Genomic DNA, 27,522 nt, shown 5'->3' on the forward strand with positions numbered 1-27,522 from the left:
GTGTCCCAACGGTGGTTCCTTTCCTATAATGCCATGTCCATGCCGTCTTCAGCCTCTCCTGACAGCAGCTCGTTGAATATGGCGTCATAGTCGTCGTCGTCCGAGTAGGCAATCGACGCCGGCCGTTCTGGCGGTGTCCTTTGGCGTTGGCGAGGATCGGCCTCCATCGACGCAATCAGCGCCTCCATTTCGGCCTCTTCCTCCATTGCTAGCCGGTCCGCCATGTGCGCGTCCATGGCATCCGTGTCGTCCTCTTGCTCCTCGTCCTCGGCAGCGCGGTCGTAGTACATGCCGCCGCTGTCGTGCCGCCGCGCATGGTTCGAGGCCACCGTGGTAAAGCTGTCGCCATTGTCGCCATCTCCATGGTCAAAGAATGACGAAGACGGCATCGACGACGATGCCGACGAAGACGGCATCGACGACGATGCCGACGACGGCGACGGCTCGGCCATCCAGTTGGCCGCGTCTTCAATGTCTTGCTCCGTCAGCATGCTCATGACGTCCGTCTCGCGCGCCTGCCGGATTTCGCGCTCCAGCGACCACCACTCGAGCTTCTGCAGCTCCTGCTCAAAGTTGCGGCGGTCCCAGTTGCGGTCGTCGGCGCGCTGGCGGACATTCTTGAGAAAGAGGCTGCGGCGGGTCTGCTGGGCGGCGTCGCGGGTCTGCTGTCCACGCGGCACGGGCTTGGTTGGCCGCGAGGCGAAGCGGAACAATGGTGCTTTGTCTGTGGTGCTTGTACTTGTGCTTGTACTTGTACTTGTACTCAAAGCGTCTCCGCCAAAGTTGAATAAGGATGGTTGAGGTGGTGCTTGAGACGACAGTGAGGAAGACGGCTGAATGGGAGAGGACTGGGTGTCGAGCTGCGACGATAGCATGGGAGGAGGCGATGCGCGGATCGGCGAGGATGACAACGGCGACGGCCGCGATGGCCGGAAGGGCGATGACGCAAAGGCGGGCATCATCGGCAGGTGCTCAGGCGACGCGCTGCCCACGCCGAACGCAGGCGGCGTCATGACGGCAAACATGTTGGCGGCGGGCGGCTGGGATGTTGGCTGAGGAGACTTGTGGTGATGGTCCTCGGTGCCGATGTTGTTTTGGCTCGTCCTTTTTCCGTCCAGATTGACGGGTAGGGAGAAGATGAACAATACACGAAATGGTTACTGAATCGTGATGGCAAATTAGATGATGTACGTAACTGTGAGATTGGTAAGATGCGGTGGCGGTCGATGTATGGAATGCAAAGAATGCAGAGTGTGAAATGACGATTGTGTTCAGGGAGCGTGTAAAGTGGCCGTTGGGGATAGTGGCGATGGTGAGGCGAAGGAGAAGGCGCGGCGCGTTGTGTCTCACTGATTAATGGGATTGACACGGCAAGTGCGGCCAGAAACGCGGTTGCCCAGGACGCGTCAAGAGCGCTATCACGTGCAGTTATGGCCCCGGCAGAAGTGGCGAGAAACCCCGCTGTGCCCCGATCCTGCCCGGTGGCTACAAAAGCTGGAAGGAAACAAAAAAAAAAAAAAAAAAAAAAAAACTTAACAGCAGCAAGGCACGCTAGCAAGTTCAGTACAGGTGGCAGCTCCCACCAGTCAGTGGCCTGACGGCGCAGACAGGACCCCCAAATGCCCCAAATGCCCCAAAGTGCCCCAAAGTGCCCTGAAGCAGCTCAACAAATGGATCGCAATATCCACATGAAAAAAAAACAAGCCGACAACGACGTCAGTTGTTCATATGCCGCTTACCTCGTCTTCCACCCTCAACCTCACAATTCGATGGACACGATGAGGGCACGTTGCTAGATAATTCCCTCCCTCCATACCTTTCTTCTTCTCTCTTCTCCTTGCCAATCTCTCGGCTTCTCTTTCTTCTCGCCGCCTCCGCTCCGTTTCGTTTTCTTTTCCTTCGGCTCTCGATGCGAACTCTATTTCTGCGGCCGTCGGCCGTGTCGTCCATTGTGGGCTCTCTCGGCCGACAGCGTGCCAGCACGCAGCCGTCGTCGCAAGGCTGGGCCTGTGTCAAGTGCCGGCGGGGCCAACTGAACGGCCAGCGCACCACGGCCGGCGTCCGCTTCTCGTCAACGGCATCGACCGCAGCGAACCCAGCAAGCAGCGCCAGAGCAGGCGGCCGCACCGTTCCTCCACCACCGCCACGCTCGTCGCGCGGCCGGCGGGCCATCCTGCTCACGGCAAGCGGCGGTGCAGCCACGGCAACGATCCTGGCCTTCACCGACGACATCAAGCAGAGCTACGAGACGGTCGAGCGGACAGGCCGCGTGGCCGCGACGCTGGTGCTCTGCATCAACGAGTAAGCGAGCCCCCGGGATATGCAATGCACCAACAGCAAGGGGCCCGCGTGCTAACACAGACCAGTTACCGAAAGACTCTCCGCCAAAAAGACAAGATCGAGGACGAGGCCGAGCAGTCGGCTCTCATCAAAGCCTGCCACAAGCGCTGCGCCCTACGGACGCTGCATGTGCTCGAGAAGAACGGCGGCATCTTCATCAAGCTGGGCCAGCACCTTGTGAGTCGTGGACGTGTTGACGTGTTCTTGCCGTGCACAATCCGGGCGCTTGCTGACGGAAACAGAGCGCCATGAACTACCTTTTGCCCTCCGAATGGACGACGACCTTCATCCCCCTCCAGGACAAGTGCCCTGTCTCGTCCTTTGAATCGGTCCAGCAAATGTACCGCGACGACACCGGCACCGACCTGTGGGACTACTTCTCCGAGTTCTCCGCGGAGCCGATCGGTGCCGCGTCCCTCGCCCAGGTCCATGTGGCCACGATCCGCGAGACGGGCCAGAAGGTCGCCGTCAAGGTGCAGCATCCCAGCCTGGCGCAGTGGGCGCCGCTCGACATGGCCCTGACGACGTTTACGTTTTCGACGCTCAAGCGCTTCTTCCCCGAGTACGACCTGGACTGGCTGTCGTCGGAAATGGCCCTGTCGCTGCCGCAGGAGCTCGACTTCGCCCTCGAGGGCAAGAACGCCGAGCGCACCAAGGCGCACTTTGCCGCCATCCCCCAGCTGCCGCTGGTCGTGCCGGACGTCCTCTGGGGCCAGGAGCGCATCCTCGTCATGGCGCACGAGGTCGGCCACCGCCTCGACGACCTGGACTACCTCGACCAGAACGGCATCGACCGCGACGAGGTGTCCGCGGCGCTCGCGCACATCTTCAACGAGATGATCTTTGGCGACGGCGCGCCGCTGCACTGCGACCCGCACGGCGGCAACCTGGCCGTGCGCGCGCGTCCGCCCGCCGGCAATGTCGTCGCGCGCTGGCTGCGCCGCCTGCCGTGGCGCAACCACGACAACTTTGACATTATCTTGTACGACCACGGCCTGTACCGGGACATCCCGCTCGCGCTGCGGCGCTCGTATGCCAAGATGTGGCTCACCGTGCTCGACGGCGACATGGCGCGCATGCAGCGCTACGCCTACGAGGTAGCCGGCGTCGACGAGGCGTCGTTTCCGCTGTTTGCGTCGGCCATTACCGGCCGCGACTACCGCGTGCTCGCCTCCGGCTCCATCATCCAGCCGCGCACGACGGACGAAAAGGAGCACATTAGCGGCCAGCTGCAGGACGGCCTGCTGGCCGAGCTCGTGCAGCTGCTCGGCAAGGTGCCGCGCATCATTCTGCTGATTCTCAAAACAAACGACCTGACGCGCAGCCTCGACGACGCCCTGCAGACGAAGCAGGGCCCCATCCGCTCGTTCCTCATCATGGCGCAGTACTGCCTGCGCACCGTGTTTTACGAGCAGGTCGGCACCATCCGCGAGCAGCACGGCTCGCTCTGGTGGCCGACGAACCTGGCGCGCCTGCTGGGCGCGTGTCTGCAGTATCTCAAGGGCGAGGCCAAGCTCGAGGGCATTGACCTGTGGCTGCGGGCGCGGCGGCTGGCCGGCATGAAGAACCTGACTGTCGGCCCGCCGTCGGTGACGTGATGGCGTTGACGAACGTAGTCTTGTACGATTTCATGATGATAATTTTTCACACCGCGCTGAACATATACAAACGATAGATTTTATGGACATGGAGACTATTTGTGTCGGGTGATTTTTAACCTGCGGCGTACATAAAAAAGCGACTCTAATACAGCCCACAATCAAATACTAGGCAGAAACGATGGAAATGTGTAGCAAAGACCCTAGCTTTTAGCAAACAAAACGTCAAACATGGAATAACCAAGAACCCTAAACTCCTTTGGTGCTGCGGACCCCCAAAATACACTGGCATACACAAGATACACACCCACCACCCACCATGCCCCGTCTACTCCGCCGCCTTCTTGCCCAGAACACCGTCCGCGGCCGAGCCGCTGCGCCGCCGCCGCCGCTGCAGCACATCGTGCACCCAGTCGGACAGCGTGAAGCCCCAGTGGCCGGCCACCAGGGCGCCGCTGAGGACATTGACAATCTTGAGGGCAAACAGCAAGAAGCCGTCGCGCGACTCGACAATGTTGAGCAGGATGGGCTCAATGTCGTACTTGAAGAAGATGCCGGGGATGTTGCGGTCGTCAATCTCGGCGCTCTGCTCGGTGACGGCGTACTGGTTCGTGAAGATGGCGCGGGCGCCGCGGCGGCCGGGGCGCCCGACGCTGTAGACGGTGGGGACGACGGACATGAAGTACTGGAAGCGGTGGAGGTGCGCGGTGGCGCCGTTGACCGTCTGGTCGAGGGGGTTGACGAGGGACGGGTAAAAGGGCCCAAACGAGAGCTCGTTGATAATGTGCGAGAAGTTGAAGGCGTTGTGGTCGAGGTGGTTGAGGTGGTCGCCGACGCCCATGTAGCCGTGGCCGCGCGCCGTGATGTGGAAGTCCCCCTGCACCTTGTTGAGGTCGAGGCTGCCGTAGACGCGGCAGCTGTCGCCCTGCCCGTGGGCGCTCGACGGCAGCTTGGGCGTCTTGCCCCAGCGCGCGCGCCGCCGGCCCAGCGCCACAATGTCGTGCACGTGCTCCTCGCCGAAGCCCTCCTCGTGCGGCAGCGTCGTCCACCCCTCGCCCGTGACGAGGCGGCCCTGCGCGTCGCGGCCCAGCCGGTGGATGCCGCGCGCGTCCACCCACTGCTGCCACGTGGTGGCGTCGCGCTGCAGCAGCGACGCCGCCAGGATGCGGTCGCCGGCGGCGTCCTGGACGTTGATGTGGAGGTCGTCGCAGTGCATCTTGACGAGGATGTCCAGGTTGATCTGCATCGTGCGGCCGACGCCCTTTTCGACGGCAAACGTGTGCTCCTCGGCGCCCGTCCACCACCGCGCCAGCTCCGACCAGAAGAGGATCACGGACACCACGACCATGGCCACCGTCCACTTGCCGCCGCCCGATGTCCGCTGCACATACTGCGGTTTGGATTTGGCTGTTCGGTCAGCGCGGCCACGCACGACACTGGCTCGCCGTTTTGACAGCGAATGGTGAATACATACGGAATGCGTCAAAGGCGCTGACAATGCTGCTGCCCGCCTTGGGCCCAAACGCATCGTCGTCGACGCGCGCGTGCGGCTTCTGGTCCTGGGCCTGGGCCTGGTTCTGTTCGTAGCCCCCGTTGCTGTATCCGCCATTGTTGTGGCCTCCGTTATAGCCCTGCTTCTCGCCGTAGCCGCCGTTGTTGTATCCCTCGTAGCCGTTCATCGTGGCGGCGTCGGGGTTGTTGATCAAACTCGCCGTTCGCGGAGAGCCTTGCCCTTTCGAATTCTCTGCTTGTCGATTGGGGAAATCAGCTTCGTCCTTTGCCTGTTACCACATATCTCGGGCCGGTCTGGTCGTTGCTGGTGGACAACCGAAACGTGGCAGGTCGTGTCGAAGAGAGCAGCAGAAGCGGTTCTTTGCAAACGTCAATTCGGTGCCCTTGCTCGATCGGTCGTCGGTCGTCGATGAAGCTGGGATTCTCTGGGATGATGCCCGGCCGTCGTCGGTTGCTTTCTTTGCCGGGTTGAAAGGACAGCTCAGCGGAAAAAGGATGCATCCAATATGTGGCCCTATGGAGGTGCACTAACAAATTGGTCCCTGCCAAATTGGTGCCAAATGCGCCTTCCACTGAGCACAATGGCTCTTGCCCGTTTTGGGCGGCACGGCTGGCGTGCTCTTTCCCCCTGACTTGGCCAATGGGACACTGCCCTGGCGAGGCCGTTGTGCACTAGCGCATTGAAGACCCCTGACAGCATGCGGCTAATTTTGGGGGTCTTCTGGGTGAGACAGGACAGCGCTGCTCTCATTAATACGGGGGCAGTTTGGGCACTCTGTATGCAGAGCGGAGGGGAAAGCCACATGGTGTTGTTTTCGGGGCGTTTGCATTCTCTTCATACACAATTGACCACTGCCTTATATGTACAAGTTACAGAGTATTTCGCAATTCCACTCTAGAAGGGACAACGTGAAAATAGTGGACATGGTTTGCCGTTCATTCTGCTACCCGGGATAGTTGGAAGCGTCTTCTGCCGGTCTGGATGTTGTTTCTCCGCACATGGCGGTCCCGTTTTATTTGCTGCTTACCCTCAGAGGCTCATAATCCGTTTGTGTGCATCCATTATAAACATGCCCGGCTACTTGCTCTAGTATCGCTCGATAATGAATTCGCGCCGTATCGAGTCCATGGGTGGCCTGGAGTAATAGAGCGCGGTCTCGGCCGTCTTGACCGTCACATAGTGCTCGACCACGTCGCGGCCGATTAGGTGGACAAACGCCTCGTCCTTTTGCAGGGCCTGCAGCGCACTGCTCACGTCCGCCGGCAGCATACTCGTGATGCCCAGGTCGGTTCGCTCTGTCGGCGTCAGCGTGGCGGGGTCGACAGTGCAGTCGGCCCACGTGAGCTCCTGGTTGTAGACGACGCCCGACAGGCCGGCCAAGAGCACGGCCGTCAGAGCCAGGTACGGGTTGGCCAGGCCGTCGACACACTTGAGCTCCCAGTGGCTGTCCTCGATCTTGCGCAGCGGCGTCTCGCGGTTCTGCGTGCCCCACGTCACCCACCGCCCGCCGGCCCACGCGCTGTCGACGACGCGCTCGTAGCTCGAGGGGCTGCTGTACGTAAACGCCGCAATGGCCTGCAGGTGCTCGAGGATGCCGGCATAAAACTTCCCGTACAGGTTCTCGTCGTTGCCCCTACCGTCGGGCGTCACTAGGGACAGGTGCATGTGCGACGCGGTGCCACAGGCGTTGGCATACGGCTTGGGGTGCAGAGTGAACTTGTAGCCCGCCTCGGTGGCGCGGTGCGCAATCGTCTCCCGCGCGAGGAGGAGGCTGTCGACGGCCTCGAGCGGCGGCTTGGCTGGCAAGATGAGCTCGAATTGGCCTGGTGCGCTCTCTGCATGGATCTGCTCGACCTCGACGCCGGCTGCGTCCAGATCCTGGACAATGTCACGGATGAGCCGCGCGACGGCCGGGTTGTTGTAGAAGCGACTGGCAGACCAGGCGTGCCCGTCGTTGGAGAGCATGGCGAAGCGTTGGCCGGGCGTGTGCGATTCTGTTCTCTGCAACAAAACAAACTCGATCTCAAACCCGACCAGGTGCGAGATGCCTTCGGCGGCCGAGAGCTCGATTGCACGGATCAACTGCGACCGGGGACACAGTGGCACCCGCGACCCGTCCTTTTCGCGGAACACGCCGTTTACATTGATGTGGCCATCCATCGGGCCCACCGTCAATGACGAAAAGTCGGGATGGAGCCGATATTCGCCTGTTGGCGTCACCCCCGGCGCGGCCGTATCGTTCTGGAGAAGTCCGAGACATGCCTTGGTGATGCCAATGTCGAGCGAACTGTTTGACCGGACCAGTCGATCGAACCGCCGGAAGGGGATCATGCGCATGCGTGGCAGTGATGTGTAGTCGAGCCAGGAGACTCGCACAAAGTCCGGAGCGGGCTTTCCACGTGTGAAGGCGTCCCAGATCGTCAAGTCGGATGGTGCCGGTGCCTTTCCCACCTCGCCTTTCGCCTGGCGAATCGCTTCGTCTGCTTCGGGCACTGTGCCCGGAACCTCAAGTCCCAGCTGGTAGACTTTGTTCGCGTTCCGGAAGAGGATGTCTTGCACCAGTTGGACAGCCGCTTGCCATCCGATTTGTCCACTCCGAACAAAATCGCAGACCACCTGGTCCCCGTGTCAGTTTACACCTTTGTCTTCTTCTTCCCATGTCTCACATATCCTTAGTCCGAAAACCTTGGGGGATGAGGGACTGTCTTACCGTTTCAAGAACGTCCCGGGCTTGGAGAATGGCAAGAAGGTATGTTTCCGGGAACCAGTGTCCATCCGTGCTCAACATCACCTTAGACCACGGGCAGAGTTCAAGTATCTCCCGCAGCATAGATTCCTGCCCGTGGCGGGCAACGATGGGGAACACCTCGCCAATGTCTGCATAGACGTTGCTGTACACTGTGGCAAGGTATCCCGTGTCGCGAACGTAAGGGTATCCCGAATGCAACAGTACAATCGGCACGGTCGAATACGTGCGAATGAAATCTTGGAGATGCGCCGGCGACGATTTTGTCAAGGTGATGTCGTTGTCACCGAGCCCCGTGTGGAATTGAATCGGCTTGTTGAATCGGCCGGGAGAGGAGCGGCTATGAATCGCGGTACGATGGACAAACAGATCGTTCAGGCCAGCATGCTGCAGCCGGCGGAAGCGTTTGCCGGACGTCGAATGAGTGGTGACGATCTCGGAAAACGACTCTCGCGCGCCGGCAATGTCTACAACGCGAGGTATGGCAAGGCCAGTGCGGTAGCAGATGACGGACTTGAAGCCAACGACGTCTGGATCCGAGATGGCCTGTTTGATCTGGGTGTCAAACTCTTCGAGCATGTTGTCAAAAACATTGTCGAGAGGCTGCGCGTTGTCAAAGGCCACACAGTGACGGTCGATGATGTCAGCCGCCACTGCTTCAATACGGACGATTCGGCGGCATTTGGTGGGGGTGAACTTGTTGTGCCAGGTGTGGTCGTACGCGTCGTCCTCGCTGTCCAGTCCGTCGTCGAGCAAGATCGTTTCAAGGCCCTCGAGACACTGGGCAACCCAGGCATTGTAATCGCCGCCGCGGCGCTCTTCGATTGCTGCCACCACGGAGTCCCACGTCGCATGACACCCAAGGACACCCGATAGCTGCTGCACAGCACGGTGGTGAGACAATGCCGTGACAGAAGCACGGATGGCGTCTCCATGAGCCTCGCTGACGATGGAGAGAAGAGGATGCCGGCCGACAGCCTCGGGTTTCAGAAGCGGGTGTGCGTGGTTGTCGATAATGGGCATCGTCTTGATGACTTGGACGACTCGCCGGATCTGGTCTTCGGTCGCCACCGCGGGTTTTAGAGCACCTGGTAGCCCGGCCTGGCCACCTGGCGCAGAGGCTGCCATTGTTCAACAAGCGATATAGTGGTTATAGATGGGTGAAAGGTCGCGTGTCGTTAGGAGTACGTCGGCCGTTCTCGCCCTTTGCGCAATATCTCGTCAAGATCGCAAGTTGACGAGAAGAACGTCAAACTAAGCGCAATGCTAACCACTTAAAAACTGAAATGGCCGTCACCAGGTCAAGAAATATGGCGGTCAAGTACCCTTCGAAACTTCCCGACAGCAAACCACACCTGTCGCTCAGTTGATGTGACGGCCACAACGTGGCGACGAGGTAGGACGACCGGTGTGGGCTGGGTTAAGGCTCAACGTAGAGAAAGGGGGAGGGCGCTATTGTGTGCTTTTGGGCGCTTTCGGCATATGTCCCGGACGGCAATGTGTTCACACCACTGGGAAGAGAGGAGAGAGTCGTTGAAGGCGGCGCTTTCGTCTCCCGTCGGCCTTGTACAACGGTAGAGGTCCAATACTGGTGGGGATTTGCGATTGCGAATTTGAGACGTCGTGGGACAGAGTTGACAAAACAAGGTTGTCAAGAACACAGCCGGGTCTGGCGATCGCAATTTGCTTTCGTGATGAGATAAAATTACGGTATGAGCCGTAGCCCACTGGGCTCTGCCGGAAGCAAGGAAAAGGGATGTTGCAGCTGCCGATCGACGGCTGGTTCACTCATCCAACCGTGACAAGTAGTTTCTTGAACCTCGCTGACCCCTGTCCAGTCGGCCAAACGAGTCTTCGAAGACGGAAGCTGCACAAGCGAGATGCTACACTTGGAAAACCGCACGGCTGCAACAGAACATCAGCGGAAGGATCAGCGAAGCAGCTGCGGAGCAATAAAGCGCATACAGATATCACAGCTGCCAGTGCCAATGCTCTGTAACTAGACCAGCAGCTGTCAAAAGTGGAAAATGTGTATACGGGTGGTGAGGGCAGGCGGGTGGTTCCGCTGGGGAGTCGAAGTGGCGTTCCCTCGTTGTCTATCTTGACTGATGTTTCACGCTATCGCGGCGGCCCTGCGCGATCTGGTCTTTCGCATTAGCGTCTCAAGCGTCTGCAAGGGCTGGCGCTTTCGTGCTTCTGACCGTGATTGCGCGACATTAACAAATAACGGTGTGTGCCATGCGTCTCTGTCGGCGCGGTGAAGCCAATCTGGTGTTAGCTCCTCTCCGCGTATGGTGGCCCTCTGTCCGTGTCAATTTGTCGCTAATGCGATTGTTTGAGGGTATATGTTGTATTCGCAGTGACAGTGGAATATTCCAAGGGTCCAGCTGCCATATGGTTTGTGTTCGACGGTGTTCTAGACTTTGCGTTTCAGATTAGGTTGGGAGGCCCAAAACAGCTATCAGAGCGTCTCCAAAACGGCCAGAATCCACAGTCGCCAGCAACGCGGGGATGCCCGTTTGGTATTAGATGCAATCAGCAAGGCCGAGTGTGGTTTCGGCTCTGGATGCATCTTGTATGTTGTATATGTGTGTCGTACTCCGCTGCAAATTACGCGAGTAATGTTGGGTTTGATACTTGCCAATGAATTTGGGATTGGCACATCGTTCTCGCTTTGGAGCTATTGTTGTTCGTCGAGGTGAAAATGCCACGGATGCTTGACAAGAACTGTGATTGTAGACTCGAGGGTGAGGCACGAGAATTGTAAGAAAGGGGCACTGGGGATGGATTTGCTGTAGAGAAAATGCGGCAAGACCCCAGCAGAAAGCAGGATACAACTTGTCAACAGGAAGGGAAGTTGCGATGCGAAGCATATGAGCGTTGTTCCTGCCTTGCAAAGCAACCTCCAGTACAGCCTGTGTTGTACTTTCCGGCACGAGCAAGGAGCCGAAAGAGCCTTCCTTTGTGGGATGGTGGCCCATCGCGACTGCCCTGTACGTCGTACGAATGCAATGGCCACAACAACACCTTCTATTATTGTCGCGGCAGTGGACTTTCCGCACGTGGCCTCGTGGCTTGCACCTTCCCTCTCCACGATGCCTATTCGGCAGGAGGACAGAGCTCTGCGCTTGCCCATTCGGTCTGAACTTCCTATGATACCTTTCTCGTTCCCCTTCCCAATTCCTTCAGCTCCATACTCATATGCCGGCATCCGATCTTCAACCAACCACATGCTGCAACTATCTCCGGACCGCACTGAACGGAACGATCGCTTTGCAGAAAAGACACTATGGCTCACAATGGAGTACTTCTTGGAGCGAAGGCTGGTCAAGTACGCGTTGTCTACCCTTGCAAACCTCACAGCTAACAAATCAGTGTCAAAAAGAGTCATGTGCACGAGCATGTCATTCTCAAGAAATCCTAGGGCTTCCGTGTCGAGTCTCGTCGGGCCCGGCAGATGGGCCTGATCGATTGTCTCCGGGTCGCATCTTTTGGCGTGTCATCCCAGACGATGACTGTCCCGGCACCAAACTCTGTCTCCGCATTGATCTCGGCAGTGGCAGTCATCCTTCTGTATCCTGGCTGTTGGGTCGTTGGTCTCCCCTGTGCTCGAACTGTCGTCCTTTATCTCGAAGCATCGAAAACAAAAGGGGCTTGGAGGGGAGTCTTACTCCTGCCAAGTAGAGGACGCGTGGGCATTCAAGTGAAGAAAGTCTCCAAGTAGGGCCAAGGCTACAAAGGCAGTCGTGATTAGAGAGGCCACAGAAGACGCCTATATTGTGCTACGTGGGCATCTAGCAACGCATCACAGTGCAGGTGCCCAGCCTATCTTGTGATTTGATCGCCCGTGATGCGCGTCATTCCAAACAGTGTGGTCGGCCCTCTTACGATTTTCCATGTCGATTCGGCGCTCCGTCCCATTTCTACACTTTTCTTTTCTATTTTCGAAAGCATTGGCGCGCAGCAAAGTGTCTAGCCAGCGCCCAGCCATCTGCCCAGCCAACGCCCAGAGCGCCTGTCGTCTTGGCGGCGCGGCATAGTTGTACAGCCACGCCCTTGGCAGTATCGCCACCCGCCAGCGACAGACAAAAGACCGAGCAAAATCACAAAGAAAACACCTGCTAACAATGAAGAACACCTGAGAGTGGGTTACTACGCGAAAACGGAATCCAAACGCATTTGCCTCCATGCGCTGGTTATTTACATGGGGATCAACGTGCTGTATGCCACCTCTCGTATCCTTTGCAACAAGTTGTTGTTTTCGTATTGCATTTTCTGGACGTTCCATAAAGAAGTTGAGTGCTTGGGGGCGCGCGCGGAATCTCTCTCACCTTGGTTCCATTTCCGCGTGACGCTTGGCCCGAGCAATCCGGTGCAGAACAGGACGTGCATATGATCTTTGACTCCTGTTTGGTCCTTGCTTTCCTTTTTTCGTTCCAATCGTCATATTCGTACCATTCGTCCCAGTTGCCCTATTCTCTCGGCGCCGCTAAACAGTCCACATTGGCATTGGCAAGTTTCCTGCCAGCCCTTTCCAAGAGGAAGGGCAAAGAGAGCCCACGCTCGGTACTCTATTCAGTACGAGGATCTTACAAATGCCCTTGCTTGCCAAAAATATACAAGGCAACAAAATAAAAGCCCAGACCAAGAAGACCAAGACACAGTGACGAGAGAATGGAGTGACGAGAATAAAGAAACAAGGAGAAAAAGGCTGAGAGAAAGTAGTCAAGGTTAGTACAAGACGACACAAAGGCTTGGCCTCTTCTCTTGGCATACCAGCGGTGAAGCGCCGGTTGCCCAAACAAATGGCCACTGGTTCGTTGAGGTCCTTTCGGCTTCCTCTGGATCCTCTTGGTACGTGTGGAATCTCGGAAACTGTAAGCTGAAGTCAGCTGCAAGTGGCCTTCTTGTTAAATAGGGTTTGCCCGCCACCTTTCGTTTTGTTTTGTGGTCCTGTTGTGATGCTTTCTTGTTGATGTTGTTGATGTTCCTGATGCTTCTTTGATCCCATTATCCGATACACACTGATAACACTGGACGACGTTGTCCTCCACATTCGCTACTTTCTCGACGTTCTACACGGCAGACGTTCGTTTCCTTGACCCCCAGGCACACACACGGGTTGTGCCAGCCGACTCCCGACGCCCGCTGCGTCGTCCGTTCCAACCGTTTTATCATAAACGTCACATTGCACATTACACGATGTGGTCAACAGCAGCACAAGCGGTGGTGGCCGGCTTATTAGCGACAGGCACGGTCGTCGAGGCTGCCTCACAATTCAGCATTAGTTCATCAGGTACGTTTTGGAGCCCCGAACACAATGCGGCTTATTTGGTTTTGTATGACACTTTGTGCCTAACTCGCTTTGCCTCCCAGACGCCATTAAGAAAACCGCCAGCACAATCGCCCACGACCTCGTCAGCTACTATCACGGAAACGAGAGCGGCCAAACCCCGGGCATTCTGCCGGGCCCGCCACCGGCCGGAGACTACTACTGGTGGGAGGCCGGTGCGATGTGGGGCACACTGATCGATTACTGGCACCTGACCGGCGACGACACATACAACGAACTGGTGACGGAGGCGATGCTGTTTCAGACAGGGCCGCATGAGGACTACATGCCGCCCAACGTGACGGCGTCGTTGGGCAACGACGACCAAGGGTTCTGGGGCATGTCGGCGATGCTGGCGGCGGAGGTCAACTTCCCGAACCCGCCGGCCGACAAGCCGCAGTGGCTCGCGCTGGCGCAGGCCGTGTTCAACACGCAGGCGGAGCCGGGCCGGCACGACGCGACGTGCAACGGCGGCCTGCGGTGGCAGATCCCGGTGCTGAACAACGGCTACAACTACAAGAACAGCATTGCCAACGGGTGCTTTTTCAACATCGGGGCGCGGCTCGCGCGGTACACGGACAACGCGACGTACGCCGACTGGGCGGAGCGCACGTGGGACTGGATCGAGGGCGTCGGGTACATGGACGCGGAGTACAACATCTACGACGGCGCGCACGTGGAGACGAACTGCACGGACATCAACAAGGCGCAGTTCTCGTACAACAGCGCGGTGTGGCTGCTGGGCGCGGCGTACATGTGGAACCACACGGAGGAGGCCAAGTGGCAGACGCGCGTCGAGGGCCTGCTGAACCGGACCATCACCTTCTTCTTCCCGGACGGCGTCGCCTACGAGGTGGCGTGCGAGACGCACATGACGTGCACGACGGACATGCTGACGTACAAGGGCTTCCTGCACCGGTGGATGGCGTCGACGGCGCAGGTTGCGCCGTTTACGCACGACCGGATCATGGCGGTCCTGCAGACGTCGACGCAGGCGGCCGTGGACCAGTGCACGGGCGGCGACAACGGCCGGACGTGCGGGTTCCAGTGGAGCTCGCGGGCGTTTGATGGGAGCGTCGGTGCGGGGCAGACGATGAACGTGCTGGCGGCGGTGTCGTCGCTGCTGGTGGACGAAGTGCACGCCCCGTTGACGAACCAGACGGGCGGCACGAGCGTGGGCAACCCGAACGCGGGCAGTGGCAGCGTCGACAACCCGACGGAGTTTGCGCCGATCACGGCGGCCGACCGTGCGGGTGCGGGCATTCTGACGGTGTTTGTGCTGGCGGGCATCACGGGGCTGTTTACCATGATGAGTTTTGGGGAGTGATTTTATTTTTACCAATTCTGGTTTTGTTTTCATTCTTTTCATTTTCTTTTGTGTTGGGCGTCTTGGGATTGGATATGGGACGGCATGTCTCTTTGGCGTTTTTGCTGTTTGGCCACGGCCAATGTATGTACTAGCATACTTCTCTTAGGTCTTTTGTTGTACATGGATATCAACATAGCATCACACTTTATTTATTTATTATTATTTTATTTTCGTCATCGTCATGAAGTGTCCTCTTTTCCTCTTTACCTCCCATATTGCTCCCTTTTTCTTTTGCTCCTCGTACGGCCCGCAAAAAAGGGGCTGAAATGACGGCCGTGCGTTTCAAAAGTCCGACAACGAAGCAAGCTCTTCAGCTGATGTATGTTTCGTAAACTACGAACTCCAAAGCAAACGCATGCAGGATCAGAACGCCGCATTACGGCTCTCTTTCATGGTGTTCTCTGTTTTCGCTTAAAACACATATTCTTGTCATCTCTCTTACCTCGCTCAGTATGCCCGTCCCGGATCTCGCTGACCGCAGCCTCTTTCCTCCGTTTCTGGAGCTCCCCGAAGATGGCAAGCCGTCCAACACAGAGTCGGCGGCTGTCACCCTTCTCGCCCAGGTCAAGGACAACATGACCATCACCAAGCCGACACTCGTCCTCACCGACCGCGACGGCACGGGCTTCGCGCTTGTCTTTGACGGCCTGGAGCGCGACGGCCTGGACCTTGCCAAGCTTGGCTTGAAGAAGGGGGCGACGGCGGTAGTCCAGGGGGCACGGCAGACAGTGCCTGTCCAGAGCGGCGACGCCGCGTCGTTGACGGCAAAAGCGGCGCGCCGGCCGTTTCTGCGGGTCGCGCCCGGGCAGGCGCACACTGTGCGGGCTGTGCCTGCCCCGCTCGACCAGACCGTGGCGGTCGCCAGCAAGATGCGGGCATGGCAAGAGCGGGCCCAGCAGGAGGGGCACCAGCACTGCGAGGCGTGCGGCGCGGCAGGCGCGGCAGGCGCGGCCACGCAAGGCAAGACGCTGCTCAAATGCACAGGCTGCAGCCAGGCCTGGTATTGCGATCGGGTAGGCGCAGACGTAGTCTATTTGATGTTTTGGCCGCTGAAAAGCAACTAACATCGACAGACATGCCAGACAAAAGGCTGGAACAGCGGCCACAAATCAGAGTGCAAAGCTCTCAAGGCGTTGTCTGCCATCTGGAGCGAGTAGCACGATGTCTACATCGGCAAATGAGGCAGATGCGGCGGGAGAGTTCGCCGACGGATTTCCTTTTCCGGGTTTGCTGGCATCCTCTGCAATATCACTGCGTACAGGGCCGACAGGCTTGCTCTGCCTATGGCTCCAGGGCACCACACCCCCGCAGCCAGGCCTTCGCCTTCTACGCCTCCGGGTCACCGTTATCCGGCCAAACGGCCAGCATTATCCGGCCACGAATCAGTGCTATGAAAGGCCGCTAACAGCGCCCAAATCAGCACCCGGCCGTCAAAACAGCACTCCTCACACGAGGTCTCCCGCTTACGATGTATACGATTGAATACCGGCGTACAAACAGCGGAAGATCAGATACAATGGCGGCAGGCACTGCATCGAACTACTGTGGAAGTCGAAGAATTTTAACGGGTCATTCGGAGTGGTAGTGGGTGATAGGCAAAGAACATCGACACGCTGATCGATTGGGGTCTACGAGACTGGCCGCTGGATGCTGGCGTACGGCCATGGTACAAAATAGTAGGCTCCCGGTACTTTTCTTTCTCTGGTTTGGTTTTATTGGCACTAAAGTTACTAGCAAAGTCTGAGGTTCAAGATGAAGTTTATGTATCGTTTTGTATCTCGTCCTACCACCTATGTCCGTATTTTCCGGGTCGAACAGTGACCCAAAGGGACCACATGAGAAGGATTCCGAGCAGTACGATGCTGACGGCCGAAACGACTGCTACGAAGAGGAGGTCAATAAAAGATAAAAGGCAGGAGGAATCTCGGTGCTCTGTGGGAACCATTTGTAGTACATTGTCCGTCTGCGTCGTGCCATTTGTTTACGAGCATTTTTACAGTTGACTTCTCTAAGTAATACATACTCCCTGTAAGACCGCTGTACGCACAGCATCGTCGCCTGTATCTCACTTACACCAAAAGCGGCCAGTCTAGCGGCGTCACGCGACGCCTCCTCCACGGCCGCGCAATGAAGTTCAAGGATGCCCCCGAGTACGTCCCTACCGACCCCAACAGCAAGGGCGGTCCCCGCAACGGCCACTATGCCGCGCTCGACCCCAACTTTGCGGCGGCCCGCGCGGGCGCCGAGGCCATCATGGACACGCTGTGGAAGGCCGACGACTGGGAGACGTTCCGCAACAACTGGAAGGGCGAGAGTCCGCTGCCCGAGGGGACACCGAAACCAGGCGTCGATGTCGAGGCATCGTACATCAAGGTCCCCGCGCGGGACGGCCACGAGATTGAGCTCAAGATTCTGAAATCCGCCAAATCCGCCAAATCCGCCGCCACCGCCGACGACACCATTGTTGTCCTGCGCATGCACGGCGGCGGCTGGGCCATTGGCTGGCACGACACCGAGGTGATTGAGAACCTGCACGCCGCCAGCCACCCCAACGTCGTGCTGGCGAGCATCGACTACCGCCTGGCGCCCGAGCACCCGTTCCCGACGCCGCTCCACGACTGCATCGACGCCTTCCAGTGGGTCAAGGCCAACGCCCGCGAGGCGCTGCACGCCAACCCCGAAAAGATTGTGCTGCTGGGCGGCAGTGCCGGGTCGGGCCTGTCGCTGGCGCTGGCGCTGCATGCGCGCGACCACAACATCTCCGGCATCATTGCGCTGGCCCTGGACTGGCCCACCGGCGCCCACCCCAAGTTCTTCCCCGAGCTGCGCGAGCGCTTCGGCTACGAGCTCGAGAGCTACGTGCAGGTCCCCAACGGCGTCGTGACCGGCGCTCTCGTCATGGAGTTCTTTTTGGACGCCTACACCCCCAACGTCCAGCACGACGTGCGCCACTCGCCGCTGCTGGCCGACACCTTTGCCGGCCTGCCGCCCGCCTTCTTGCAGATCGCCGGATTCGACACGCTGCGTGACGAGGGCGTGGCCGTTGCCGAAAAGCTGCAGCGCGGCGGTGTGCCGACTGAAGTCCACATCTACCAGGGCCTGCCGCACTGCTTCTCCATGCTCTTCACTGACCTGCCCCAGGCCAACGACTATCAGGCCCGCCAAAACGCCTTCTTGGAGAAGACCATCAAGCTGGCCAATGCGACGTAAATGGTGGCGACACAGGAGTTGAAAAATAGAGAAAAAAACAAACCCAGAATAAACAGAATGCTCATACCGTATGTTTATACTAAAAATATACCCATGTAAACTCACGACAAATACGCAATGCCGCCAACAATGCAGCAATGTGATGTGCTATGCTGTGTTGTGCTGTGCTCTATCCCAAGCAGCAGCGGATGGACCAACAATGTATACACTCGCCTGGTACCTTCGTCCAACGTTAAACATGCTTGTAATAAAAATAAGAACAGAAAGTAAAGCAAACAGATGGTGGAGCATGACATAAGAAAAACAAGGGCTGCTTGAACGTCAAAGCCACATGCTTAAATATAGTCGCTATGATGGCAGCGTCAAAGGTCATCGGTCGTCGTCGTGCGATGAGTCTTTGTACCATGCGTCTTCGTACCATCCGTCATCGTCGTCGTCGTCGTCGCCGTCGTCGTACTCTGCGTATGCGTCCTTGTCCACCACCGGGGGCCACTATTCTGGCAGCGCCAGGAGCGCAAAGAGCCCGCCCTGCACGGGCCGGTTGATAAACATCGGTCCACCCGTCGGGAACTCGCCTGTCGTCGCGTCGTACAAATCCGAGAGGGGCCGGGTGGTGGGCGTTCCCTCAACGTAGCGGATAAGACGGTCGTGCATCAGGCTGCGCACATCGGGTGCCGCCACTGCCGCCGCAAACGCCTGCCAGTCCGACTTGGCCCAGGTGTGTCGCGTGTCCAGCGGCACGCCAAACTCTTGGATGACGCTGCCGTAGAAATTGCTTTGCATCGAGTATACCCAGTCCGGCACAAAGTTCAGCCCCAGCAGCTTATCGGCGTAGATGTTGTACAGGAGGCCGTGCGAGTCGGGCTCGTTGTACGCAAGCGTCGTATGCGGCGGGTTGGCATTCTTATTGACACCGAGACCCGACCAGGTCTGTATATACTGGGTCGACGTGTGCAGATACTGCTGGCTGATCTCGTTGGCATTGACGACGCCGCTGAGACCAGCGATCTCGGCCATTGCGCGCACGCCGATGATGCCCTTGAGCGCCAGGTTTGTCTGGTTCGCGAGTGCGCCGGCAAAGTCGTCCGTCGACAGCTGGTAGTCGGGAATCAGCGAGTCGTTGACCAGGAACTGCGCCCACTGGTCCAGCAGCTGCCAATGTTGCTTCAGGTAGTCTGAATTCTTTGTTCGAAGCGCATATGCCAGTGTCATGATGATCATGTTACCGCACTCTTCGACCGGCATAGCCTCATCGTTGCCACTAGGATAGCCGAGAGCATTGGGGAAAAGGCCCAGATCGTGAGTCGACCACGGATTCGGGTAATGGCCGCTTTCCTGGTTTTCAAACAGGGGGTCCAGCAGCAACCTGAGCAGCTCCGGGTTGAGGTACAACAATATCGGGTGCGCCGGGAAGATTACATCCACCGTCTGGATGTCGCCGTCGGAGCTAATTTCTTTGAGAAAGATGTAGTCCTGCCGCGAGCCGTGTGCGACCTGCAGCGAGCCAAACACCTGGCGAACGACCAGCGTCGTCAACGAAGCGTAGTCATCGCCCCCGGCATCAAACGCGTCATTGTGGATCTTCGAGTCGAGCAGCCTGGCGTCGTGGGATTCGGAGTCCCAGTCGGAGTGGAAGGCCGCCACGCAATCTTCGTCGGAGGTGTAAACGGTCGACCACAGCGAACGGAGAGCCTCGGGGCTGGTATTGTTGCCCTGGAAATTGATGACCTCGTCCTGGGCGAGGCCGATGGTAAACAGAACGTCTTGTTCTGAGAGAATAGAGCCGAAATCACGGGAGAAAGCAAACACGGGCCTGGAAAGGGGCAAGAGGCGTTAGATGAAATGCTACAGCAAAGGTTACGAGCCATGAGCTCTTGTGCGACCAGCAGGGAGGACACTAGGACGGGTACTATCCACGGAAAGTAAGACCATACCAGTTGTCACCAATGGACCTGAAAGTAGTGTCGATTTTGTTGTCGAGGCTGCCATTGTTGATGAACAAGCCTCTGGTGTCGGTATCTGGGTAGCCAGTGCGATACGACACCTAATGGTGAGCTGGTCAGCAACGTGCACCAAAAGAGGAAATAAGGCATGGTAATACGACAGCTTAGCTTGCGGAAGCCACTTACACCGGCATTTGCGTCTGTGCCGTAGTACCAGTTACCCCATAATGCCATGTCCGATGCTTCAGAAAAGACCGTGTTTGTGGTCAGCGTGAGCTTGTGGAATGCGAGGCCATCGCGGAGGCCGTTGGACCAGTTGATCAGTCTGCTGGTGTCTGCGCCAGCCCATTCTAGAACACGAGAGGGCAAAGAAAGGTCTACATTAGTCAACGGTCCCAGGGCTCAAAATGGTCCAATTGTCGAACCTCAAAGGGGAAGCTAGCTCACCGCCTGAAATATCCGTATAGACTTGCACCTCGTGATGGCTGCCATCGGAAGATTTGACAGAGACTTGTAGGTAGGAGAATTGCATCGATTGTTGTAGGAGGTCGGTGGGATGAACAGGCGAGAGGAATGTGGCAGTCAGGGTGACTTTGCTGTCCACATCAAAGGTAAACGTGCTCGTGGTCGCGGTGTATTCGAAGTCGGTCTGGGCCACGGCTTTGGGACCAGGGGCGTTGCCCATCCAGTTATACGTGACATTGTCGACACGGATGAAGCCTTGCCATCCTGTGGTCTGGCCACTACCGGGCGATGTGGTCAGCTTTGCACACCAGCACAATGAATAAACAAAAACCCCAAAAAAGAACGAATAGACAAACGCACGCCCAGAATTGCGGCCACGAGCCGGGGAGAATTCCGCCCGAGTCGCCGTTCAGCCAGGTGCTCAAGTAGGGAGACCGGACGGCAAGCGGAATTGCAGGCGGCCGTAGCGGTGAGAATGTTGAGGCCGATGCAGCTGGGGCAACGGCAACCAGCACATATAGGAGGGTGTGTATGAGGGTTCTAGCCGCCATGGTGTAGATCTATTTCAGCGACTGTGCATCTCAAGTCGACTGAAAGGAGCGGCAGATCCGTGGAGGCCAACAGATGGGGAGAGACGAGAATAACAATAAAGGTGCAAACCGGACAAAACAGTCAGGAACGGGGCGGCTAGGAAGGGCCAGGACAAGTTAAGAAGGAAGCTTCGGCTTGGCCTGAGGCCAGGATATATAACTGACAAGAAGGGCAAGAGCGAACGAGCAAATGCACAATGGGCGAGCGGAAGGCACGGAGAAGTAGAAAAAGGGGGGTTCAAACAAGAGGAAAGAAGGCAGGACAGATCGGCCATATATGGCCGTCGACGCCGGTCGAGACTGCCCTGGACAGCTTCCCATGCTCGCCTTCCTCTTGGCCCTCTCCTACGTTTCCTGGTCACAATATCTCAACTTGGAAGGAGGCAGCGACGGCTGCTAGCCAAGAACCGTTGCGGAAACATGCTGTCGCAGATGCTGCAGTTACGACCCACGTGCGAGGCCCGGTGATGCATCGCACAGTCGGTGATGTTGTGAGGCAGGTTTCTCAATGCTGGGCCACAGGTGCTGCACAAGCGCAATTACAACGAGGACGAGGGGCGCAGGATGGCACAACAGGCAAGCAGGACAGAATCAGGAACATTGGCTGACAAGACGAAGCAAAACGGTAATCGAAAGAGTCACCTTCCACAACTGGACTGTCGTACGTCGAAGACAGTATGCAGTGCAAGATGCGGCCGATCCCATCTCTCGACCGCTCATGTGAGCCCCCCTCGAGAACTAGGGCAGAGACCGCCGCGAACCGGGGTGAGACGGCCGACAAGAATCACGGCCAAAGCATCCTGGGACAGAAACAGAGGGCTCTCATGATGGGCGGCCGAAAGTGTAATTACCTTGGGGAAGGAGCACGCCATGGGCGGAGCACGCGAGATCGTCTCGACACTTCTGTGCGCATATCTCTGAGAGGGTGGCCAACGTGGGGATAGATCAGGGAGCAGGAGACAAAAAGGAACAAAACGCGGAGAGACCCCATGACCTGTCCACAGAATTCTCAAGGTCACCGCATCACAACCGACTGCAGATCTGGATCGGAGTGTTGCTTCTAAATTAGAGTTGGAGACTACCCGGCGCAACGTTTCCTGTCATGGCGCCGAATCTGGCCATTTAAGGAGATTTTGGACCGTGCACACAACTCAATCCGACCACATATCGGCCCGGGGCCGGGGTCCCCAGACAGGTGCTAGATCTGCACGCGCCGGGATCGTCCAGTGCGGAGAATCGGCTTGTGATATCAAGTTGAAAAAAAGAAGGTTAATTTTCCGGGTGGCTGGGTTCCTGTTGACGTTTTCTGCTTCATAGGATGATCTGGACATTGCCGTCGTCTCTTTTCTGCGACGGAAGTGGTGTCACTGGCCTCTGGTTGGTGAGTTCAGAAAACCACCCAAAATTGCCAATGCAACCTTGTGGATGACAGAGACGCGTGCCGCTGTGCCGCAAAAAAAAAAGCTTCCTCTTTCTGTGCCGTTCGTGAGCCTCTTGAAGTCTGCTGGACTGACCCGGTGCCTTGTCCTTCCCACTTGATCTGGTGGCCTGCTGCCCTCTTTGTCCTCGTCACCCAAGACCCGAGGCTGCATTACGTGCATGGCCTGGATGGTCTCGAATGCCGGCGCACCCCTCTTTCAACGATGATCTTCTCGCTCACACAGCATCATCGACGCATCGGGCGTCGTCCCGTTCTGGTTAAAAGCTTTCGCCCGGGACTTTTCTCGTCTCCTATGGGCAAATTGTGACCCTTGCATCCATGTATATATGCACCTGTTGCATCTCAATTTTGTGTGCTTTAGTTCTCATATTTTCCCACCGTAGCCGAATTTCCTGATTGATGTTTCGTTAAGCCATTTCGTGCTGTCATTGATGTTGTCCCGCACGGGAATAGAGGGACAAAAGAGACAGAATACCCTGGGTTCGTCTGTGCCGCACGACCTGGTCGATCCTAGATCATCTCACCAAGTCGATCGCCGAGGGGGGCGCTCGCGATAGGAGAAAAACCGGCGTCGTCGGGGAACGTCCCCGAATCATGAAAGCCAGTGATCTGAAATTGTGTGTTTCTTCGTCAGTATATTTTTCTCCTTTTTTTCACGATGCGCACACTTCGACAGTTCACCTGCGACCGAATCGTGTTCATCATCACACTCCCATGCAACATGACCCCCTGCCGCCAATCACTTTTACGGAAGGTCGCTTTGGAGGGGTTCGATGGTCGAGTGAAACACAAGTGACTGACTGGGATTGAAGCGAGTGCGTGCCTGGTGACATTGACAAAGGCCAAGCAGAAGGGCAGGACATATGACCGATTTGCAAATTGCGTATCTCTCGTCGTCCTTGTCGCACTCGGTGAGCTTGGCGCACGACCATTGTAGAGTTGGCCTCGAGAGTCGATGCGGCTGTGCCGTGCTGGAAAGAGTAGGATGGAAGGACTTGGCGGCTCGATGCCTCGATATGTCAAAAACAACAGTATTTCTTAGATCCCGAAATAGCACTGCAGAACGGCCATCTCAGGAGTTGCCAACTGTGTCCGTCGGTCCTGCCTTCCTGCAGCAACGGCCATGTAACCTGACAAAAGAAGAAAGAGGTAGTTTGTGCTTCTCATCACGACTTCCCGAATGAGAAGTTATGCACCTACATCGTGCCTTCCTTTCCCATGTCCGTTCTATTCTAGGAAGAGGGGCAGGTACTATCCGCCTGCCACACCACAAGCAAGCACAGCTCCGTGGTGTCACCCCTTTTTCCCGCCATGGTGAACAGCATATGCGGCACACGCATCGCAACAACGCTGCACTCGCACGGCCAGAACAACACAGCAGAAAAGCCACATAGTTCACACCTTGATGGTCTCGTGGGCTGAGTGACAGAGAACCGGACGTATAGGTAAATATGGAGACGAGACACTGAGACACGGAGACAAGGAGAGAGGTGATGCACAAAGCTTCTGTCGTGATAACAAACAACAAAAGGAGATCTCCTTAGACCGACCGCAAAAAGAGCACCACCCAGGCATATGTGTTAGCCAAGAATTCATCAAGGTTCCTCCCTCCGGGTCTTCATAGCCGGGCTGCCACTAAACGGCGCGCCCGTTACGTCGCGTACGTCACACTCCTACAGTCTCAGTCGTCGCGATGCTGACCGGCCGCCGACTGTCGTTGCTTTCGCCTCTCGATAACGCTGCATCTGTGGCCAGAATCACGCCGAACATCAGCCGAAACCCAGCGGCAGAGTTGCTAGACTAGAGGTGCTGCTCTGGACGTGATGGTGTGCTGCCAGTCAGAGATCATTGGTACCCTCCGTTGAGCCTCCGCTCTCGCTCACGAAACCCGTCATGTATGAATTTTAAACAGACATGCAAGTATCGGAGGACGGGATAGATATGTCAACAAGAGCCTTGGGCGTGTGATGATCGGCCTCGAGCTGTCTGTCGGTGCTTCAAACCCAGACGGACTTGTTCAGTTCGGCACACTTCTGGCTCCTTTGTTCAGGTCTCTGGGCATAGTCTAGAGTCGGATGGTCCTGGACGAAGGTGTTCTACATACCGCCCGCTATCGTTTCTTCCATTTTCGGGCCGGGCCACAGCGAAAGTAATAGACACAGGTACCAAGAACGAGTGCTAGGATAGGATGCAACGCACAATGACCTACCATCAGTGGCGTGGTTCGTTACCGTGATGCCTCCATCGTGAACCATGCAGGCACAATCGCGGGTAAGACTGCCAAACGCAACTCTGGCGAATTCATGTCCCTTTCTTTCCAATCGTCTGCCTAACAACATGTCGGATGGGGAACGGGCAAGCTCCGAATCTGATTCTAATCGGTATGTTGACATTAATATATATATACCGGTGGGGCAGCATCCAACGGACACACATATCGTGATGTGGACTCAGTGTTGCAAAGCAGCACTCGGGCCTCACACTCTCTCCATGCCAGATTCCAGAATATTATGAGCTAACATTCGAAAGTATGTGCAACTGGATATGGTTCCGGACCACGGGCCTTTACACCTCAATAGCATCATGACGGCTCAAGAACGAGCATGATAATTTTGCTTTAGTTGGCGAACAACAAACATCAGCGCCGACTAGGTGACATCATAGCATCGTCAACTCCTATTCGTTGAACTATTAATCCGGCGGGTCGATGCCATGCTTCCTTCCACAAAACCAGCACGGAGCCTTCGGAGCGTCGATTTTCTGAGACGCCGCACGAGTTTCGCCTTTTTCGCAGGCATATCCCCACGAGTTACAATGACACAAAGCCACTCCCACGTTCTGCTTTCTCCCCTCTCGGCTGCAACTCACCCAACGGCGTCGTACAAGCTTGTAACCAACCGCATCAAAGAGAAAGCCGACTCTGTTTCCAACAGTGTCATGTGAAATTCGCGTGTCGGAGCATGAGAATCTGGCTTCGTCAAAGGAGGCTGTGCGACATAGGGATGCGCGCCTGTCCTTAGACCTGATGTCGCAAATAGAAACAAGGCATGTGTCACGCTCGCATCCCTCTTCGTTCACATCGACCACACACCAACCACGCAAGTCACACCAGTACCACGCAAGTCCCTACTTTCAAAGTCAAGAGGCGGTAGTAATTCGTAAGACCGGATACGATTGATGAACTCAAGGTCCGAGGTCCGAGGACACTTTCTGAAGACTGTTGCAATCCAGGTCTTTCGCCTACTCTGTCGGAAGAAAGGCCGTACAAGATTTCACCCCGGACGTTAGCTGGATCAACGGCCGATGATAACCAAAAACGGAGATCGGTAGTTGGCCCTTTCGTGTACCTGTACGGACTCCGCACTCTGTCAGACTTGCCTGTGAGTGCAATTACGCCACCAATTTCGGCTCAGAGAAAGCCAAAGAAACCGGCCTGGCGTGGGTCAGATGTTTGGCGCGACAGCTTGGCGCTTTTGTCACAGCGCAGTGCCGGAAAAGGGGGCCCCGTTTCGATGCGTTGAGCTCAGCTCACTTGGGGAGCCTACACTAGACCCTTCTTTTTCTTTGCTCTGTAATTAGCAGACGAGATGCCGCCGTTGAACAAAAGTCGTCTTAGCAAGGCACACTTCCAACGACGGATACTGAAACAAAACCCAATTTGTCGTTGAGAACTCCAGATCTAACTTTTTTTCCCCTTCGTTTTTAGATCCCATTTTCTGCAGACAGGGCACCCTTCGTTGATTCCATTCGGCGGCCTGACAACTCTGGCAATGAGACATCATTGGTGTTGCAAGGTTGTTAGATATCTTCGCCTTCCCAAGTCGGAAACTTAGTTTGCAGCCATAGAGACTGAAATGACGTCGTCGCACGCGGGTTTACAATACGGGGAAAGGCACTCGCCACGCCATTATGCCCTCAGTCCCCGCGATCCTTGGGTAAGGTGTCGAATGTCTTTCTTTAGCAACATCCCGCCACAGCCCTGCAGCAGTCGTGTGTCGTGCTAATCGGAATACGAGGTCCCAACCAATCGTCTCGTTTCGAGAACGGCTGGGTTAGGTAGACAAGCTGCGGCGCCGATATTAGTAAAGAAGGAAGAGATTCCGGCAAAACGGAAACCACAACGCGAATCCTGGCTACTGGGAAAATGAAGAGGACGAGAGGCTCATATTTATCGCCTTACCGCGCAAGAGAAACTGCCTCGCATGTGCCCGCGGGCCAGTACGATGCAAGAAACACAATTGTTTAGACGTCATGCCATCTTACAGTGTCGCTTTTGGCGAACATTTTACAACATGCTTTGCGCCACTGTGCTGTTTTCTACAGCCCCAAAGCTACATGACGGCTTCGGCTCGTCCAAACCATCTTCGCTGTGCGTTTGTTGCGGGGAGGTATGGTATTCAAGAAAAAGGCCCTGCGGGAGGAGGCTGCGGCCTGGTGCGGAAGGGGGATCTTGGCATGCGACGGCTGTGAGATGAGCAAGTCTAGTCTTTCTCTCTTCTTCTACGATATTTCTTCACCTGTGTCAAACCCATTGTCTTCGACAGATCGCGACGGAGAACTAGGCATTCGCACATTGAAACAGCTATCCAAAACGGGACAGCAGGGACAGGTATTGCAATCAGCGAAACTGTTGACCTGGGAGACCCTGACTATCACAACTCAAAATGCGAGAGTACTCAGGAGGTGGTGATCCATACAGCCAATACAGATGTACCTGCGTGGTCCGCGGGAAACCCTCAAGTCTAACCCCTATTCACTAGTCTCCACGGGAATACAGCATACGTCGTGCTCATCTAACATACCCACGTTGTGGCACAAGGGACACGCGTCCCTGACGGAGAAGACGACGCTTGACGGCCGCGACAACGGCCAATATGCAACGCGAGCATACTTCTCGCCTCGCCAGCGGGTGAGGATGCAGAATGACGTGCCGACAAACTACATGAGGCAAACTAAGCGTTGCGCTAGATGCTCT

At 56.7% G+C, this 27,522-nt stretch overlaps 8 protein-coding genes across 8 annotated transcripts; 4 read left to right on the forward strand and 4 right to left on the reverse strand.

Annotated features, from left to right (window-relative positions):
* Positions 1-23: 23 nt before the first annotated feature.
* SPBR_08580 (uncharacterized protein) lies at positions 24-1,025 on the reverse strand (the record flags this gene model as incomplete). The annotated part of the gene is made up of 1 exon (XM_040766818.1): positions 24-1,025. The coding sequence occupies one exon, from the start codon at positions 1,023-1,025 to the stop codon at positions 24-26; it is 1,002 nt and encodes a 333-aa protein (XP_040614852.1).
* Positions 1,026-1,909: 884 nt separating this feature from the next.
* On the forward strand, positions 1,910-3,938 carry SPBR_08261 (aarF domain-containing kinase; the record flags this gene model as incomplete). The annotated part of the gene is made up of 3 exons (XM_040766499.1): positions 1,910-2,301; positions 2,367-2,517; positions 2,583-3,938. The coding sequence occupies 3 exons, from the start codon at positions 1,910-1,912 to the stop codon at positions 3,936-3,938; spliced, it is 1,899 nt and encodes a 632-aa protein (XP_040614853.1).
* A 328-nt stretch (positions 3,939-4,266) lies between these two features.
* Positions 4,267-5,617, reverse strand: SPBR_08470 (COPII-coated vesicle protein (Erv41); the record flags this gene model as incomplete). Its single annotated transcript, XM_040766708.1, has 2 exons — positions 4,267-5,345; positions 5,413-5,617. 2 exons carry the CDS (start codon positions 5,615-5,617, stop codon positions 4,267-4,269), a joined length of 1,284 nt encoding a protein of 427 aa, XP_040614854.1.
* Positions 5,618-6,537: 920 nt separating this feature from the next.
* On the reverse strand, positions 6,538-9,325 carry SPBR_08140 (extracellular developmental signal biosynthesis protein; the record flags this gene model as incomplete). The annotated part of the gene is made up of 2 exons (XM_040766378.1): positions 6,538-8,067; positions 8,162-9,325. The coding sequence occupies 2 exons, from the start codon at positions 9,323-9,325 to the stop codon at positions 6,538-6,540; spliced, it is 2,694 nt and encodes an 897-aa protein (XP_040614855.1).
* A 4,074-nt stretch (positions 9,326-13,399) lies between these two features.
* On the forward strand, positions 13,400-14,856 carry SPBR_08432 (mannan endo-1,6-alpha-mannosidase; the record flags this gene model as incomplete). Its single annotated transcript, XM_040766670.1, has 2 exons — positions 13,400-13,493; positions 13,574-14,856. The coding sequence occupies 2 exons, from the start codon at positions 13,400-13,402 to the stop codon at positions 14,854-14,856; spliced, it is 1,377 nt and encodes a 458-aa protein (XP_040614856.1).
* Positions 14,857-15,350: 494 nt separating this feature from the next.
* SPBR_08679 (zinc finger, mynd-type domain containing protein) lies at positions 15,351-16,055 on the forward strand (the record flags this gene model as incomplete). Its single annotated transcript, XM_040766917.1, has 2 exons — positions 15,351-15,911; positions 15,972-16,055. 2 exons carry the CDS (start codon positions 15,351-15,353, stop codon positions 16,053-16,055), a joined length of 645 nt encoding a protein of 214 aa, XP_040614857.1.
* A 970-nt stretch (positions 16,056-17,025) lies between these two features.
* On the forward strand, positions 17,026-18,108 carry SPBR_08558 (uncharacterized protein; the record flags this gene model as incomplete). The annotated part of the gene is made up of 1 exon (XM_040766796.1): positions 17,026-18,108. One exon carries the CDS (start codon positions 17,026-17,028, stop codon positions 18,106-18,108), a length of 1,083 nt encoding a protein of 360 aa, XP_040614858.1.
* Positions 18,109-18,600: 492 nt separating this feature from the next.
* Positions 18,601-21,067, reverse strand: SPBR_08180 (glutaminase GtaA; the record flags this gene model as incomplete). Its single annotated transcript, XM_040766418.1, has 5 exons — positions 18,601-19,921; positions 20,043-20,152; positions 20,238-20,428; positions 20,499-20,794; positions 20,877-21,067. The coding sequence occupies 5 exons, from the start codon at positions 21,065-21,067 to the stop codon at positions 18,601-18,603; spliced, it is 2,109 nt and encodes a 702-aa protein (XP_040614859.1).
* Positions 21,068-27,522: the final 6,455 nt, after the last annotated feature.

Source organism: Sporothrix brasiliensis (assembly GCF_000820605.1).
Source record: "Sporothrix brasiliensis 5110 chromosome Unknown Cont22, whole genome shotgun sequence".
Taxonomy (NCBI): domain Eukaryota; kingdom Fungi; phylum Ascomycota; class Sordariomycetes; order Ophiostomatales; family Ophiostomataceae; genus Sporothrix; species Sporothrix brasiliensis.